This window comes from Saimiri boliviensis, chromosome 1, assembly GCF_048565385.1.
Source record: "Saimiri boliviensis isolate mSaiBol1 chromosome 1, mSaiBol1.pri, whole genome shotgun sequence".
Classification (NCBI taxonomy): domain Eukaryota; kingdom Metazoa; phylum Chordata; class Mammalia; order Primates; family Cebidae; genus Saimiri; species Saimiri boliviensis.
In genome coordinates, this window is record NC_133449.1 from 151,956,192 (window position 1) to 151,972,019 (window position 15,828).

Here is a 15,828-nt window from a genome sequence, read left to right on the forward strand (position 1 = left end):
GCACTTGTACAAACATTCTATGGGTTTTGTGTTTCGGGGGAACCCTGATCAGTAAGTTTGCCCAGGGGCTATGCTGTCTGCAGGTGGAGTAGTGGCACTGGGGGAGATCAGGACACCGAGGCGGCCTCATATCGTGGTGTAAACCCAGGAATTCCTCAGAGACATTGAGGGAGTGGTTAAAACAGGAAGACTCACTGCACATTCTCACTCAGGAGAGCTAGGGGAACCTATCGAGTGGAGTTGGGGGAGAAGGAGGGTATGGTGTGGGGTGGGCGGGGAGGAAGGGAGTCTGGGAAGTGGTACAGAGACACAGCCAGACGGAGGGAGTAAGACTTCACGTTCCACAGCAGAGTGGGGGTGGACCACAGTTAGCCATGTGTGCTGTCTACTTCAAAATAGTGAGAAAAGAGGACAGGAGGTCCTCCCTACACTTAGAAACAACCAGTCCACGAGGTGGCAGACATCCCAAATAATCCGACATGACCACTGCCCATCCTGTGTATGCAACACCACCTTACCCGCACCCCGTAATGATGCATGAATGCTGTGTATTCATTTAAAAACCTACAGAAGAAAACCCTAATCTTCATTGACTGAATAAAAGATTCACGGGACATCCGGTCCAGACAGAAGGTACAAACTCAACAGTCCCTACTTGTCCCGTGAAGCTGGGCTCTGAGCCCCAGAGATGACGCCACAGGCACCTAAAGAGAGGTTGAGGAGGTGGAAGGAGGGCGGAGAGGTGGCCTGAGACAGCAGCCGGACTCAGGACCCCAGCCCAGCAGAAGGCAGCCCATGTGGCGCACTCCTGCCTGAACTGGAGTCTTTGAAAGGAACGCCAGTGTGCTGTGTGTCTGGGAGGTGGTCTGGTAAGGGAGGCGGGCCTGAGGCGCCCTTCCCTGCTCAGACACAGATGCTGGAAAGCCAAAAATTATTTTACCAGATTAATCTATAATTTCAAAAAAAAAAAAAAAAAACCTCAACACCTTTTTCTTGAACTTGACAAAGCAATTCTTTTTTTTTTTTTTTTTGAGATGGTTTCACACTGCTGTCCAGGCTGGAGTGCAGTGGTGCGATCTTGGCTCACTACAACCTCCACCTCCTGGGTTCAAGTGATTCTCCTGCCTCAGGCTCTACAGTCCCCGTAGCTGGGACTACAGATACTCCCCACCATGCCTGGCGTTTCGTGTCTTTATTAGAGACAGGGTTTCACCATGTTGGCCAGGCTGGTCTTGAACTCCAGACCTCAAATGATCCACCTGCCTCAACCTCCCAGGGAGCTGGTATTACAGGCATGAGCCACCATGCCCAGCCATGACAAAGTAATTCCAAAATTAACTCAGAATAATAAACAAGTAAGAAAACTTTTAAGTCAAAAAAAAAAAAAAAAAAGACTAATGTCCTGTCCTACCCTAAATATTAAAACATATTTTAAAGTTATAACTAATGATAAAACAGTACTGACAAATGAAATAAAAAGAAACAAAATACCTGAACACAGACCTGATTTTGCATACGGTCTAATAAAGATGAAGGCATAAATTGTGCAGAAGGGAGGGTTCTGTGATAAATGGCCCCAGGGCAATTGTTAGTAATCTGGAAGAAAGATCAATTTAGATCCTGACCTTACACCATACGCCAAAATAAGTTCTACCCGTAGATTAAATCTTTAAATATAAAAATAAGCTCAAAGAGCCCAGAAGAAAATGGAATGATTTATCAAATTGCTGAAGAACTTTCTAAGTTGAAAAGCAATGGAATTAACAGATAAGAAAAGAGATGAGGGGTTTGGGTTGTGGAAAAGATGAAAAAACCCACCCAGCCGTGTTTCTCCCTGAGGCAGCTCTGACCCTAGAGTTTGGCCAGCAGCAGACAACAGACCCCGGAGAGCTGAGATCGGAACCCAAAACCGTGAGGGTCACCAGCTGAGTGTCACCATGAATGCTGTTGGGCTATGTCAGATGCACTGGCCCCATCCACTGGTTTGGCAGTGTAATTTTTCCTTTTGGCGCACTGGTGTGGTGGACTGCACCAGCTAATACTCAACACCGACCCAGGCTTGCACTCTCAGAAAACGTAACTTAGATCGGCAGATTACCTCAGTTTTGTCACGGTTTTGAAGTTGGGGTAAATGCTTGCTTCATGGAGTATGTTAGGAGGGGCTCCTTCTCCTGTTTTCTTGGGGACCTTTGGAGAACTGGCGCTGAGTTTTCTTGAAGTGTTTGGTGAAGCTCAACAAAAAACCATCTGCGCCTGGTGACATCCTTTTCTGGAAGCTTTTTGACTGTGGATTCAGTTATTTAATGGGTCTAGGATTACTGAGATGATCTATTTCATACTGTGTGAGTTCTGCCGTCTGTGGCTGAAGCTGGCTGGAGTTTTCTGTTGCTGGTTGGGTGTTTCTCCTGGTGCTAACCAGCCTGGACTTGGGGACCCCTACAACCCAGGAGTAGCAAGAGATGCAAACAGCTGGTCAAGAGAACCCTGAGAAGCAGCGGGAGAAATCCTGTTTTTCTGTTTCCATCCCCTTCCACCCTGTCTCCCTCCCCTTCCACCCTGTCTCCATCCCTTTCCACCCTGTCTCTGTCTCCATCTCCTTCCACCCTGTCTCCATCCCCTTCCACCCTGTCTCTGTCTCCATCCCCTTCCACCCTGTCTCCCTCCCCTTCCACCCTGTCTCTGTCTCCATCCCCTTCCACCCTGTCTCTGTCTCCATCCCCTTCCACCCTGTCTCTGTCTCCCTCCCCTTCCACCCTGTCTCTGTCTCCATCCCCTTCCACCCTGTCTCTGTCTCCCTCCCCTTCCACCCTGTCTCCATCCCTTTCCACCCTGTCTCTGTCTCCATCCCCTTCCACCCTGTCTCCCTCCCCTTCTACCCTGTCTCTGTCTCCATCCCCTTCCACCCTGTCTCTGTCTCCATCCCCTTCCGCCCTGTCTCCATCCCCTTCTGCCCTGTCTCTGTCTCCATCCCCTTCCACCCTGTCTCTGTCTCCATCCCCTTCCACCCTGTCTCCATCCCTTTCCACCCTGTCTCTGTCTCCATCCATCCCCTTCCACCCTGTCTCCATCCCCTTCCACCCTGTCTCCATCCCCTTCCACCCTGTCTCCATCCCTTTCCACCCTGTCTCTGTCTCCATCCCTTTCCACCCTGTCTCTGTCTCCATCCCCTTCCACCCTGTCTCTGTCTCCATCCCCTTCCACCCTGTCTCCATCCCCTTCCGCCCTGTCTCCATCCCCTTCCACCCTGTCTCTGTCTCCATCCATCCCCTTCCACCCTGTCTCCATCCCCTTCCACCCTGTCTCCATCCCTTTCCACCCTGTCTCTGTCTCCATCCCCTTCCACCCTGTCTCTGTCTCCATCCCCTTCCACCCTGTCTCTGTCTCCATCCCTTTCCACCCTGTCTCTGTCTCCATCCCTTTCCACCCTGTCTCTGTCTCCATCCCTTTCCACCCTGTCTCTGTCTCCATCCCCTTCCACCCTGTCTCTGTCTCCATCCCCTTCCACCCTGTCTCTGTCTCCATCCCCTTCCACCCTGTCTCCATCCCCTTCCACCCTGTCTCCATCCCCTTCCGCCCTGTCTCCATCCCCTTCCACCCTGTCTCTGTCTCCATCCCCTTCTGCCCTGTCTCCATCCCCTTCCACCCTGTCTCCATCCCTTTCCACCCTGTCTCTGTCTCCATCCCCTTCCACCCTGTCTCTGTCTCCATCCCCTTCCACCCTGTCTCTGTCTCCATCCCCTTCCACCCTGTCTCCATCCCCTTCCACCCTGTCTCCATCCCCTTCCGCCCTGTCTCCATCCCCTTCCACCCTGTCTCTGTCTCCATCCCCTTCCGCCCTGTCTCCATCCCCTTCCACCCTGTCTCCATCCCTTTCCACCCTGTCTCTGTCTCCATCCATCCCCTTCCACCCTGTCTCCATCCCCTTCCACCCTGTCTCCATCCCCTTCCACCCTGTCTCCATCCCCTTCCACCCTGTCTCCATCCCCTTCCGCCCTGTCTCCATCCCCTTCCACCCTGTCTCTGTCTCCATCCCCTTCCGCCCTGTCTCCATCCCCTTCCACCCTGTCTCCATCCCTTTCCACCCTGTCTCTGTCTCCATCCATCCCCTTCCACCCTGTCTCCATCCCCTTCCACCCTGTCTCCATCCCTTTCCACCCTGTCTCTGTCTCCATCCCTTTCCACCCTGTCTCTGTCTCCATCCATCCCCTTCCACCCCGTCTCCAACCCCTTCCACTCTGTCTCCATCCCTTTCCACCCTATCTCTGTCTCCATCCCCTTCCACTCTGTCTCCATCCCTTTCCATCCTGTCTCTGTCTCCATCCCCTTCCACCCTGTCTCTGTCTCCATCCCCTTCCACCCTGTCTCCATCCCCTTCCTCCCTGTCTCCATCCCCTTTCACCCTGTCTCCATCCTCTTCCACCCTGGCACCGGGGAAATCCTGCAGGGGTATGGTCACAGCTGGATGGATGCTGAGAACCCTAGAGTGGGGTCTTCTGTCTGCCCCCGTGGCCAGGGTGGGTAGGCCATGTCTTGCAGCTGTTCCTCTCTGGGCTATAGCTGCTGGCCATGAAGGCAGCTGTGGCCAACTGCACAGTGCGGTGGGCAAGCCTTGCCCAGTTCTGTAGTCAGAGGGCAGTGAAGGGAGCCCTGGGTCACCTGGGAAGTGCTGGCTGCTCACAGAGTGGCTCTGGAAGATGGTCTCTGAGCTGGGCATGGGGCTCTGACCATAATCAGCACCACACTGGTGTGAGGGTTGCAGTCTGAGCTAGAACATTGCCAGCAACCAGCCAGGACTGCAGAGGGCACAAGGTTAATTGGCCTGGGAAACTCAGTGAAGACCTTGAAATGGAGCTGGCATCAGAAAATGCTGAAACCAACAGAAATTCATTCTTCAGAGAAATTAAGAAAGACCTAGACTCTCACGATATTCAAAGCATCCAGAATGCAATCTAAAATTAAGCTGCATGAAAAGAACTGGGAAAACAAACCTGCCAGGAAAAACACGACCAATAGGCGCCAAGCCAAGGATGACAGAGATGCTGGAATGATCGAGTGAGACTTTAAAGACGCTCCAAGAAGTAAGTGATTGGAAAACAGAGACTTAACTTTTCACAGTATCTTAGAAATGATATTGTACCACAAAGTTGGGTGTAGAAATCACATCACTGCATGAGTCCCTCTTGCTGCAGAGTGGCATGTGTGACACCAGCACACGCTGGAACCCATCACACCATGCATGCACAGGAATTCCTTCCCATCCTTTAATTTAAAAACATCATGACACTTGGAGTGTCTGAAAGTCTCTCTCGTTTACACAGAAGGGACAGGGGAAATTCTCTGAGTGACTGCAAATTGCTCATCGGAAACCACGGAAGCCCGGAGACTGGGAAATGGTGTTGATTTTTAAAGTGCTGGGAGAAAAGAGCCATTCACCCAGAAATCCATAACCAGCAATGGCATCCTTCAGTAACAAAGCGGGGTGAGGACACTGCTGGGCAAGTGAACGCTAAGAGCCGACTCTAAAGAAGTCCCAAAGGAAGTCCTGCCAAACAGGAAATGATCCCAGGGGAATCTGGGAACTTCAGGAAAGAAGGAAGAACATTTTTTTATCCAGGCAAAAACATAAACTTCTTTTTGCCTGTAATGTTTTTTAAAATAGGCATGACAGTGAATTTCTTGGTGGGGTTTTCAACACATATGGAGTAAGTACATATGACTGCTACAACATAAAGGGAGGCAGTGAGAAGCCCACATTGTGAGAAGATCCTAACATTTTCACCTGAAGTGATACAACATTAATTATAAGTGCACTGTGAAATATGAAGCATGCACACTGTAATCCACAGAAAAATCACTTTATAAGTATAAAAATGATATAATAATGACATAGACACATCAAAATGGAGTGCTAAAAAAGGCCAAATAATCTGAAATAGGTAAGAAAGAGAAAACAGGAATAAAAAATGGAGGACAAACAGAAAACTAAGCATAAAATTGTGGACCTACATCCAAATGCATAAAAAATTACATTAAGTATAGTGGCCAAAATACATCTATTAAAAGGCAGAATACACATACCAAGCAGGTGCACATGGAATGTTTTAAGGTTGCTATCAAATTATCAGCTATCAAATAAAACTTAGAAAGAAACTGAATTGTAGAAAATATGTTCCCTCAACACAATGAAATTAAACAGGAAGTCAGGAACAGAAATTACCCAGAAAATCCAGGAAACACACTTTGAAATTTAAAAACATACTTCTAAATATGGATCACAGCAGGCATCTTAGCCTGTCTGAGTTGCTATCACAGAATACCTGAGACTAATTTATAATGACCTGAAATTTACAGGCTCACAGTTCTGGAGGTTGGCATGTCCGAGATGAAGGTACCAGCTTCCAGCAAGGGCTCTCCTGAGGCGTCATCACATGGTGGAAGGCGGAAGGGCAGATACAGAGAGCCAACTAACAGAAGCCCTTTTGATTATGGCATGAATCCATTCACAAAGGTGGAGCCCTCAAGACGTAAACATCTCCCATGAGGCCCCACCTCCCAACACTATCACACTGGGATTAAGTTTCCCACATGTGAACTTTGGAGGGCCACGTTCAAACTGTAGTACTTCACAATGGAAATTTGAAAATATTTTGAACTGAACATAAATAAAAATACAACATATCAAAATGTGTGAAACGCAGCTAATGCCACACTCAGATGAAAATTTGTAACACAGAATGCTTACGTTAGAAAACAGAAAAGACCTCAAATATGCAATCTAATCTTCTGAAGAAGCCAGAACAAAAGGAGAGCAATCTCAAGCTAAAGCGGGCAGGAGGAAGGAAACATAGAACAAAAATCAGTAACATTGAAAACAGAACAATGATAGAAAATTATCAATGAAATCGAACGCTAGGTCTCTAAAGAGATCAGTAAAATTTATAAATCTCCAGCAAAGCTAACAGACCAAAAAAGAGAGAGAGAGAGAGAGAGAGAGAGAGAGAGAGAGAGAGAGAGAGAGAGAGAAGACATAAACTGAGGAAGGAAGGAGGGAGTACTGCTATAAACCCAATAGGAATGATAAAAGCAGCCAGGCAAGAGCACAAACAATTCACTGCTCACACTCAGATATAATGAACCAGTTCTTCAACAACAACCGCCCCCCCAACCCCACAATCTACCAAAATTCAGCTGACATGAGAGAACTTATAGAACCTGCCACAATCACAATCCCTAGGCCCAGATGGTTTCACCGGCAAAGTCTACAAAACATTTAAAGAAGCAGCAACACCAATTCTACATAATCTCCTCCAGAACATTAAAGGGGGGACACTTTGCAACTCACTTCATTCGTTATGTGTATACCATAACCAGACAAAGGCAGTACAAGAAAGCTACAGGCCAGTATGAACACAGATGCAAAAATCACGGACGATGTTAGCAAGATGAATTCAGCAACATGTAAAAATACTATGCCATAACGAACGAGGGTTTATTCGAGGAATGCAGAGTTGGTTTAACATTGGAAACTTCCCAAAAAAATCACAATGACACACTGTCAACCGCACAAACTGTCTAAGGAAGAAAAAACATGTGATCTCATCATCGATGCAGGAAAAGTATTTGACAGACGCCAACATCCTACATGATAAACACTCTCAGCAAACTAAGAATAGAAGGAACGTTTTCAGCTTGATAAGGAAAAACCACAAATAAACTTCAGCTAGCAGCTTGCCTCATGGAGAAGGACGGACTGCTTTCCCCCTGAGGTGGAGAGAGAGGCCAAGATCTTGGTTCCCCCTCTCCTAGTCAGTACCGTACTAAGGTCCTAGCCAGGGCAATACGGCAAGAAAACGAAATAAAAGACACATAGATCTTAGCAAAATAAGCAAAACTGTCCGTATTCACAGATGGTATGACTGCAAAGGATTAGAAAACAAAATCAAAACAGCAACTAACCCAGAACTAAGAAGTGAGTTTAGCAAGGTCATGGGTTACAAAGCCAGCACAAACATTCATCGTACTTGTACACACACTCACTGAATAATTGGAAACCACAAAAACAAGCCTACAAACAATTACATTAAGTCCAAACACTAACAATAAAACCAATGAAACTACGTGTATTTCTAACAAAAACAAGGGGTAGGTGGTATGGTGAAAATCATAAAACGCTGATGAAAAAAATCAAGAAGAACGAAAATATATGGACAAACTCACTGTGTTCATGGATCAGAAGACTCATTGCAACTAAGATGTAGATTCTCCCCAAATTGATCGACAGATTTAACTAATTCCTATAAAGTTCTGAACAGGCATTTTGTAAGTAAAGACAAGCTGAATATAAATCTTGCATGCATAAAGTAGGGGATTGTGCTGTTGAGTTCGAGACTTACTATGAAGCAACAGTCAATATAGGGTGGTGTTATTAACAGCAAAGGGACAGACCCTTAGATCAAGGGAATAGAATAGAAGGTACAGAAAGAGACCCCCATAACTCATGGTCAACTGTTTGTTGACAAAGGCATAAACACAACTCAGTGGTGATAGGACAGTCTTCAATAATGGCACAATTGCACATCCATATGAAAACGAAAAAGAAAAAAGGTACTTTGACCTCAATCTCACACCACAGGCAAAAATTAACGCAAAATGGATCACAGATTTCAATGTGAAACTTAAAACCTTTTAGTAAAGAACATAAGAAAAAATATTTTGGCCTGGAGTAATGCAGGGAGTTTCTGAATCTGACCCCTGTTAAAGAAAAACTGATCCTTAGCATGCACCAAAATGAAAAGTATGTGCTCTGAAGAACACTCTGTCAGAAAATGAGGAAATGGCTGGTAGAAGATATTTATCTGTTACATATTGGACTCGGATTCACCCCAAACTCAATACTAACAATCCAATAAAAACATGGGCAGCACCCGGCAGCACGTGGGGGGCACCTACTTCTCCAGGCAGTGGAGAGCCACCAGCTGGTGCTGAGGCCCTGGCCGTCACATCACTTCTCTGTCTCCAACACTACAGGCAGAGCCCACCATGGAGCCTATAACAGAGTGCCTGCCATGCCTGCCACTGCTTCCCATGACCCTCTGGTCCCTAGAGGAGCCCACGACGGAACACCTGCCACGTCTGCCACTGCTCCCCATGAACCATCAGTCCCTAGAGGAGCCCAAGATGGAACTCCCAGCCTTTCTTCTCCAATTCCCACCAGCTGCCGAGCAGGGCTGAAGCCCCTGCACCCCAATCCCATTTGAGCCACTCAGCCGTCGGCATTGCACCGTGTTTGTACCGAAAAAACTGAGGCATGCGCAGGTGGCGGCCCTGCCCAGGTGGCATGGGGCGGGGCATTATGTAAACACAGGCCTGTGCCATGTGACAGCTGGGCACTGGTTTCTGGCTGTGGGAGGGCACGCCTGCCTCAGCACTTCCAGGCCAATGGGCAGCTCCTCATAGTGCTTGGCCTGGTGATCCACAGAGTGGCCATCAGGACACCTCACTGAGGGCCACCTCGAGGGTCAGTGCCAGCCAAACGGGAAGAGCATGAGACCGCAGAGGACAGGTGCTGATACAGAGAGAAACACCGCATAGGACAAAAGACGAATGCAGAGTCACTGCTCCCTGCCTCAGCCCAGGTGGGGCCACCAAACCAGGCCTCCCCCGAGGGCACCCTCCTCCCTAGGGCAGAGCAGATGGGCTCCAGGTGGAAGACCTTGGTGGCCAGCCATCTTCCCCTCCCTCCTCCTCTCCTGGGCCTCCCCTCTCTTCTTCCAGTTCCTCCTTTCTCCTCTCAGCATCTCTTCTCCCTCTTTCTCAATTCCCCACCCTTCCCCTCCCTCCCCTGTCTCCCTCATGCTCAGAGACACCTCTAGGATCAGCTGCGCCCACACGAGCAGTGACAAATTTGATCACCTTCAACATGCTGCTCTGATAAGATTAGATTATTTTAATATTAATGCATTACCTAATTAAGCTGCAATTAACAATCTCCCTGGCCCAGCTTGGAAGCAGCAGGGAGGCTGAATTAGGAACCAGAGAAAGCATGGGAGGCTGGGGTTTGGGGCTCCCATCAGCCAAGGGCCCATGCCAGTGGCAGGGGTTGTTCAGTGACTGCCTTGCCAAAGAAAACAGGAAAATCACAAGGGTTTTCCTGCCTGACCTTCCGAGCATAGTGACCCAGATCTCCAAGGCCAGGGGCCTCTTCATGTGTTTCTGTGTCCTCTCTGGCCGGAGGTCCAGGGCCCACACCGAAGACAGTCCTTGGGGAAGTTGTAGCAAACACGAAAAGCTCTTGAGCCTGCAGCCTCACCACATCCCCTTGTCCCATACCACCACCATGTCCTCTCACCCCTTGCCCTGTCCCACCGCTGCATCCCCTCATCCCGCACACCGCCGCATCCCCTCGCCCTGTCACACCACCATCTCCCCTCTTCTCTTTCCACCACCATATCCCCTGGCACCATCCCACCACCACACGCCCTTGCCTTCTTCCTTGGGGACCCTGATTTCCCAGAGCAGGAAGAGACATCTGCCGACCCGAGATGCCGGGTGATCAGGGTGTGAAGGAACTCCCCTGGGACTGGCTCGCTGGTGGGACACTGGGCACTGTCTCAGGCCACCCGGCTCTCCCTTGTCCAGTGACAGGCCTGCTATCCACAGGTCTGCTGGTCTCAAGCAAGCCCTCACAATTTACCCTGGTCTCTCCTGAGCCAGGAGACCCACCCCTAACCCATGCTCAGGGCCAGCCAGGCTGGGGAGGAGCATCCATGTCTGTCCCAGCTCAGACTTGCCACTCAGCTGATGCAAGGACAGTGCAGGCACCCCACCCATGGTCCCAGGAGCGAGAGTGCATAATGGGGTCCATGTCAAGGGTCTGCTGATGCTGTGGGCACGCCCCCAACTCCTCACCCCACCCACGATCACAGAAGCGAGGATGCATCGTGAGGTCCATGTCAAGGGTTTGCTGGTGCTGAGGGCATGTTCCTGCTCCTCATCTGGAGAACAGGGAGAGTACAGCCCGCCCTAGCAGTGAGCATGTGAGTTGGGGTTTTCTTTTTAACTTTAGATTTACATGCAAATGAGTTAGGGAGCAGGGGTTTCCCACACTTCTCATTTCCTTCTGTTCTCTCCAGAGACCACCGTGTGCACCCCTCTCAGCTGATCATGGTATGAACTGCATTTATCTGGAAAACATGTTCCGTGGCTCCTTCGGGACCTGATAGCTTGGGCGTCCTGCTGACTTCCCAGGAGGCTTCAGGTCTCCCTCCCTCCCTCCAACACGCATCTCCCCTCCTCCCTGTTCCCTTTTATGGCTGTGTTCAGATCAGACCTCGGCTCCCTTACAGCTGTGTGAAGCTGCTCGGGGCCACACTGACACCGCCGCTTCTCACGCATCTCTGTTCTCCCCGGGGCCAACAATCATCCTGCTTCCCACGCGCTCAGCTTTCTAGGCGCTCACTACTCCTGTCGGCCGTGCCTCTTCGCCAGCTGTCTGCACTGGTGCTTCCTAGTTTTTTTTTGTGGGGCAGCAAACCTAAAATCTGAGAACTGTGTGTGGCACACAGCTTGCCTGCAGCCAGAGGCAGCGACCCAGGGACCCAGAATCAACGTCCATGGCAGCCCATGCCTGGCACACACATGAGGAAAGCTCCAATCCACATCATGACACCCGGCTCACCAGAACAGAGGTTCTGTCTCAGAACCTCTGGTTGGTTCCAGCCCCTGCTGGTGACTCCCCGGACCCGGGGGCTTCCTTCTCTACTCTCTGCAGTGGGAGCTCCTGCTCTGTATCCCAGAACCTCTGGCCCATTCTGGCCCCTGCGGGCTGCTCCCCAGGCCTAAGAGCTTCCTTCTCTGCTCCTGCAGCGGAAGCCCCTGCGGTCAGCTCTGTGTGCCACAGCCATGTTCTTTTCTGCTTTACTCCCTCATCTTTTGGGAGGACATCCTTTGCCAGATTCCTGAGAGCGGGTGCAGGGGCAGTCCAGTTAAGACCTTGAACCCCTGCAGATGCACGTACTTCTTCCTTCAGTCCTGATGCGAGGCTCGGGGGATGAGGGGTATGAGATCCCAAGATGCAGGTCCTCACTAGGAGAGGGCACTAAAGGCTCAGGGATGCTCCAGGTAGGAGCATGGAGCCGCCTGTGGTGGTTTTCCCCAGGGAGCGATTGATGAGAACCATCCAGCTAGGGAACTGCCAGTGCCAGGTCCTTCTGGGCTGCCTCAGATTTCACAGGGAGGTCTTTCCACCGTGGCCTCCATGGTCACACCTGCTGCCCGTGTTCTGCAGGGCACGTGGTGGGGGTGCGGTCTGGGCTTAGTTCAGGCTTGTTGTCCTGACTCGGACCTGTCCAGGGACCTCGCCTGCCCTCTCTAGAGCAGCGGTCCACAAACCTGCTGAGCATCCACGTGGTCTGCAGGGCCGCCTAGCACAGACTGCTGGCAGGCCCCAGGCCTCCAGCCAAGCCAGTCTGAGATGAGGCCTGATAATCCACATTTCTAAGAGGCTCCCAGGGAGGCTGCGGCAGCCTGGGGACTGCACTTTAAGGATCACTGCTCCAAGAAGAGGCCGCTGGCTTGTTTTGGAGTTTTCGTCTTTGCTTGGGAGAGGCAGTCCCGTGTGCACAGATGGAGAGATGATCCCAGGGACCCGTCTCTTGATTCAGTGCTTAAGCCTCTGGATCCAGCATGTTCAGCCAGTGGTTTCCCTCCCCTAATGCACTTACAGCCGGCTCCTGGGCCACTTGAGAATTTTGAGGCATCACTCAGGCAGGTTCCCAGCTCCTCCTGCCGCTCAGATCCCGGTTCACTGGGTCAGCTCAGTCCTTTCAGGGCTCACCCGCCCATTCCAGATTTCAAGTCTGCTGCTGTATCCTCTCCCTCTGCAAGGTTAGGCCTCATACAAAAACAGAAGCCACTGCCATCACTGTGACTTTAGGGGGCACAGACATGAGTTGCATCAGCCACTGGGGCCTGGATGCCTGACCTACCCTCACCTTCTGGAGGGCAGGATGTGGCGTGGGCCCTGTCTATCCCAGGCCTCTGCTCACCTGCCCCGTCCTGGCTTCCAGGCCACCCTGGCCCTGACTTCTCCATGGTCAGCTCTGACATGCCTTTCCACATCCCCTGCTCCCATATCAGCAGAAGCCCAGACGCCTGTCACAGCCAGATGCCAACCACCCATGTGCCTGAGACTGTGCAGAGACCCAGACAACAGGTAAATGAACGGACGAGCAAATGGGCGCACAAGCAAGGCAAGGGTCCATGACAGCAGGGGATGGAAGACCCATTCCCAAACCCTCTCCCGGAGTGCAGAGCCACCGAAAAACAAACACAGCTCCAGTTCTAAATGCTCAGTTCTGAAACCTGCCAAAAACACCTGCAGAATGCAGGGCAGCCGAGGGAGCCAGGGCTGAACCAGAAGGGGGGTTGGGGACATGGGGGCTCAGGCCCTCACAGCCACAGTGGAGGCTGGGAGCTGCCCTTATGCAGGTGGGCAGCTGGAAAGGAGCCCCCGACTGCCATCAGCTCACTCGTCGATCTGGCAACACAGGCCTCCTCTTCTGGCTTTTGTCCTCCACCTCCACCATGCTACTGGGGAGGAGAGTGGACCACCACTCAGAGCATGCCTAGCTTATGGGGCGCACACAGGAGGGAGGGAAGACCCCACCTAAGACACTCCCCACAAAAGAGTGGTGCAGAGGACAGTCATGCCTGATATATCACCCTGGGTGCTGTAGCTGCAGGAAGGAGACAAGTGACTGCCACATAACCTCTGCCCTGCATGCTCCCAGGAACACTCTGCCGGGGTCCAGGGCACGATATCAAGTATGCGGGAAGAAACAGGAGGGGGCATCATCAGATAAAAGGTGAGTCTGAAACAAACACGAGATGCTAAAGGACAGAAAGCAGTGGCCTCCAGGCCCCACCACAGACGACCCTGCAGACACCCCAAACGGAAGGGCATTTGGGTGGGCATCTCAGACACAGATGATCCTGCAGACACCCCCAAGGGAGAAGCTGATGGGCAGGCATCTCAGACAGGAGCGAAGGGACGCTGAGCCGTGCTCCAGGCTGCTGCTAAGGGCTGGACAGGGAGCCCTCCCGCAGGTCTCTCCAAGAGCCTACTAGCATGGGGCAATGGCCAGCTTTGTCCAACAGCAGAGAACAGTGCAGTTGGAAGGGGTCTCCTGAGCCCCTCAGTCTTCCTGGGGGTGCAGACTGCACAGTGACTCTGGGCTCCTGGCCCCGCTCCTCTGGGCTCCGGGCCTTGCTCCTCTGTGGGGGCGCATGCGGAGTGGATACAGCCCCGGTAGCACCCCTCAAGGCTCGGCGTGAGCAGACCCCAGCACCACCTCACCACATCAGGGGACAGGCCAGCACTCCAAAGGCCACAGCCCTTACTTAGACCTGGAGGGTACAGGCAGGACCACTGGCCCTCATGGGGGCCTCACTCTTCCGCAGGCCTTTGCTGTGAAGGGCTCTCCAGACTCCGTGAAGTGCACTTAGGCTGGTGAAAGATAGGCTCTGCTTTTGTGGAGGATTGGATTTACTTGAGATTAATGGAATGTGTATAAACTGATAAATGATACAAGTCTGTTCTAGGGGCTTGAGATTTCAGCCCCTTGCTTCTCCACTGCTGCCTGCAGACTGGGACGACTCCACCTGTTTGCACAGTCCCTCAGGAACACGGGGCCAACTCTGCCCCAGTGACCACCTGGCCCGGCTGCCCACAGCGGGAGGACAGACCCTCTGGGGACAACAGGCAGGTGACAGCTAGAGGCTGCCCTAACAGGGCACATGGATGGTCCTACCCAAGGGAGGTCAAGGACAAGGCCAGGGCCTACCTGCCACCTCCTTGGACGATGGCAGACTTGCTGCGGCGGCCTCAAGGTCAGCTGGGACGGTGCCGCCTCTCTCCATGGTGCGCAGCAGCCCTCGCAGCCGCTCGCACTCCGCCTGCAGCTGGTTGTGGTCTTCACGCAGGCGCTGCCTGGCCACACTGGCAGGGTTCAGGCTCATGTGCAGCACTTTGGTCTTGCTCTGGTCATAGTCACCCTACAGGAACACACATAGCACGGGTCACTGTGGCCCAGGCACACAAGCAGCATGGTCACAAGCAGCACGGGTCACACACGGCACAGGTCACCATGGTCCAGGCACACACGCAGCACGGGTCACGCACAGCATGGGTCCCCATGGCCCAGGCACACACGCAGCATGGGTCACACACAGCATGGGTCACCATGGCCCAGGCACACACGCAGCATGGGTCACACACAGCACGGGTCACCATGGCCCAGGCACACACGCAGCATGGGGCACACACGCAGCATGGGTCACACACAGCATGGGTCCCCATGGCCCAGGCACACACGCAACATGGGTCACACACAGCATGGGTCACCATGGCCCAGGCACACACGCAGCATGGGTCACACACAGCATGGGTCACCACGGCCCAGACACACACACAGCATGGGTCACACACAGCATGGGTCACCATGGCTTAGGCACACATGCAGCATGGGTCACACACAGCATAGGTCACCACGGCCCAGACACACACACAACACGGGTCATGCATAGCACAGTGTTCTGTTCTTTTGTCTTCTTGAGCCTGCCTAGCAGCCATATCTTCTTGAAGGAGTGGCTCCTTCCCTGTGTTCCATGGACAGGTGCAGGACCAAGGCCTGGCCGCCTGCTAGGTCCCTCCTGCCTAACCACAGGAACAGAGCGAGAGGGGACACGAGGCCCTAGCTTAGCCAAGCCCAGCGCTTTCTGCAGCTCCACACAGTGCCTGGGAGGGAGGCTTCCTCTCCTCTGAGGTTC

The 15,828-nt window shown here is 52.1% G+C and overlaps 1 protein-coding gene across 5 annotated transcripts in view; it reads right to left on the reverse strand.

Moving 5' to 3' along the window:
* Window positions 1–15,828, reverse strand: part of MAD1L1 (mitotic arrest deficient 1 like 1) — a 397,602-nt gene that overhangs the window by 94,453 nt on the left and 287,321 nt on the right. For all 5 annotated transcript variants that reach the window (XM_074406819.1, XM_039470915.2, XM_074406821.1 and 2 more), the window contains one exon: window positions 14,844–15,054. In XM_074406819.1, coding sequence (XP_074262920.1) covers window positions 14,844–15,054 — 211 coding nt within the window. The remainder of the gene's footprint in view (window positions 1–14,843; window positions 15,055–15,828) is intronic.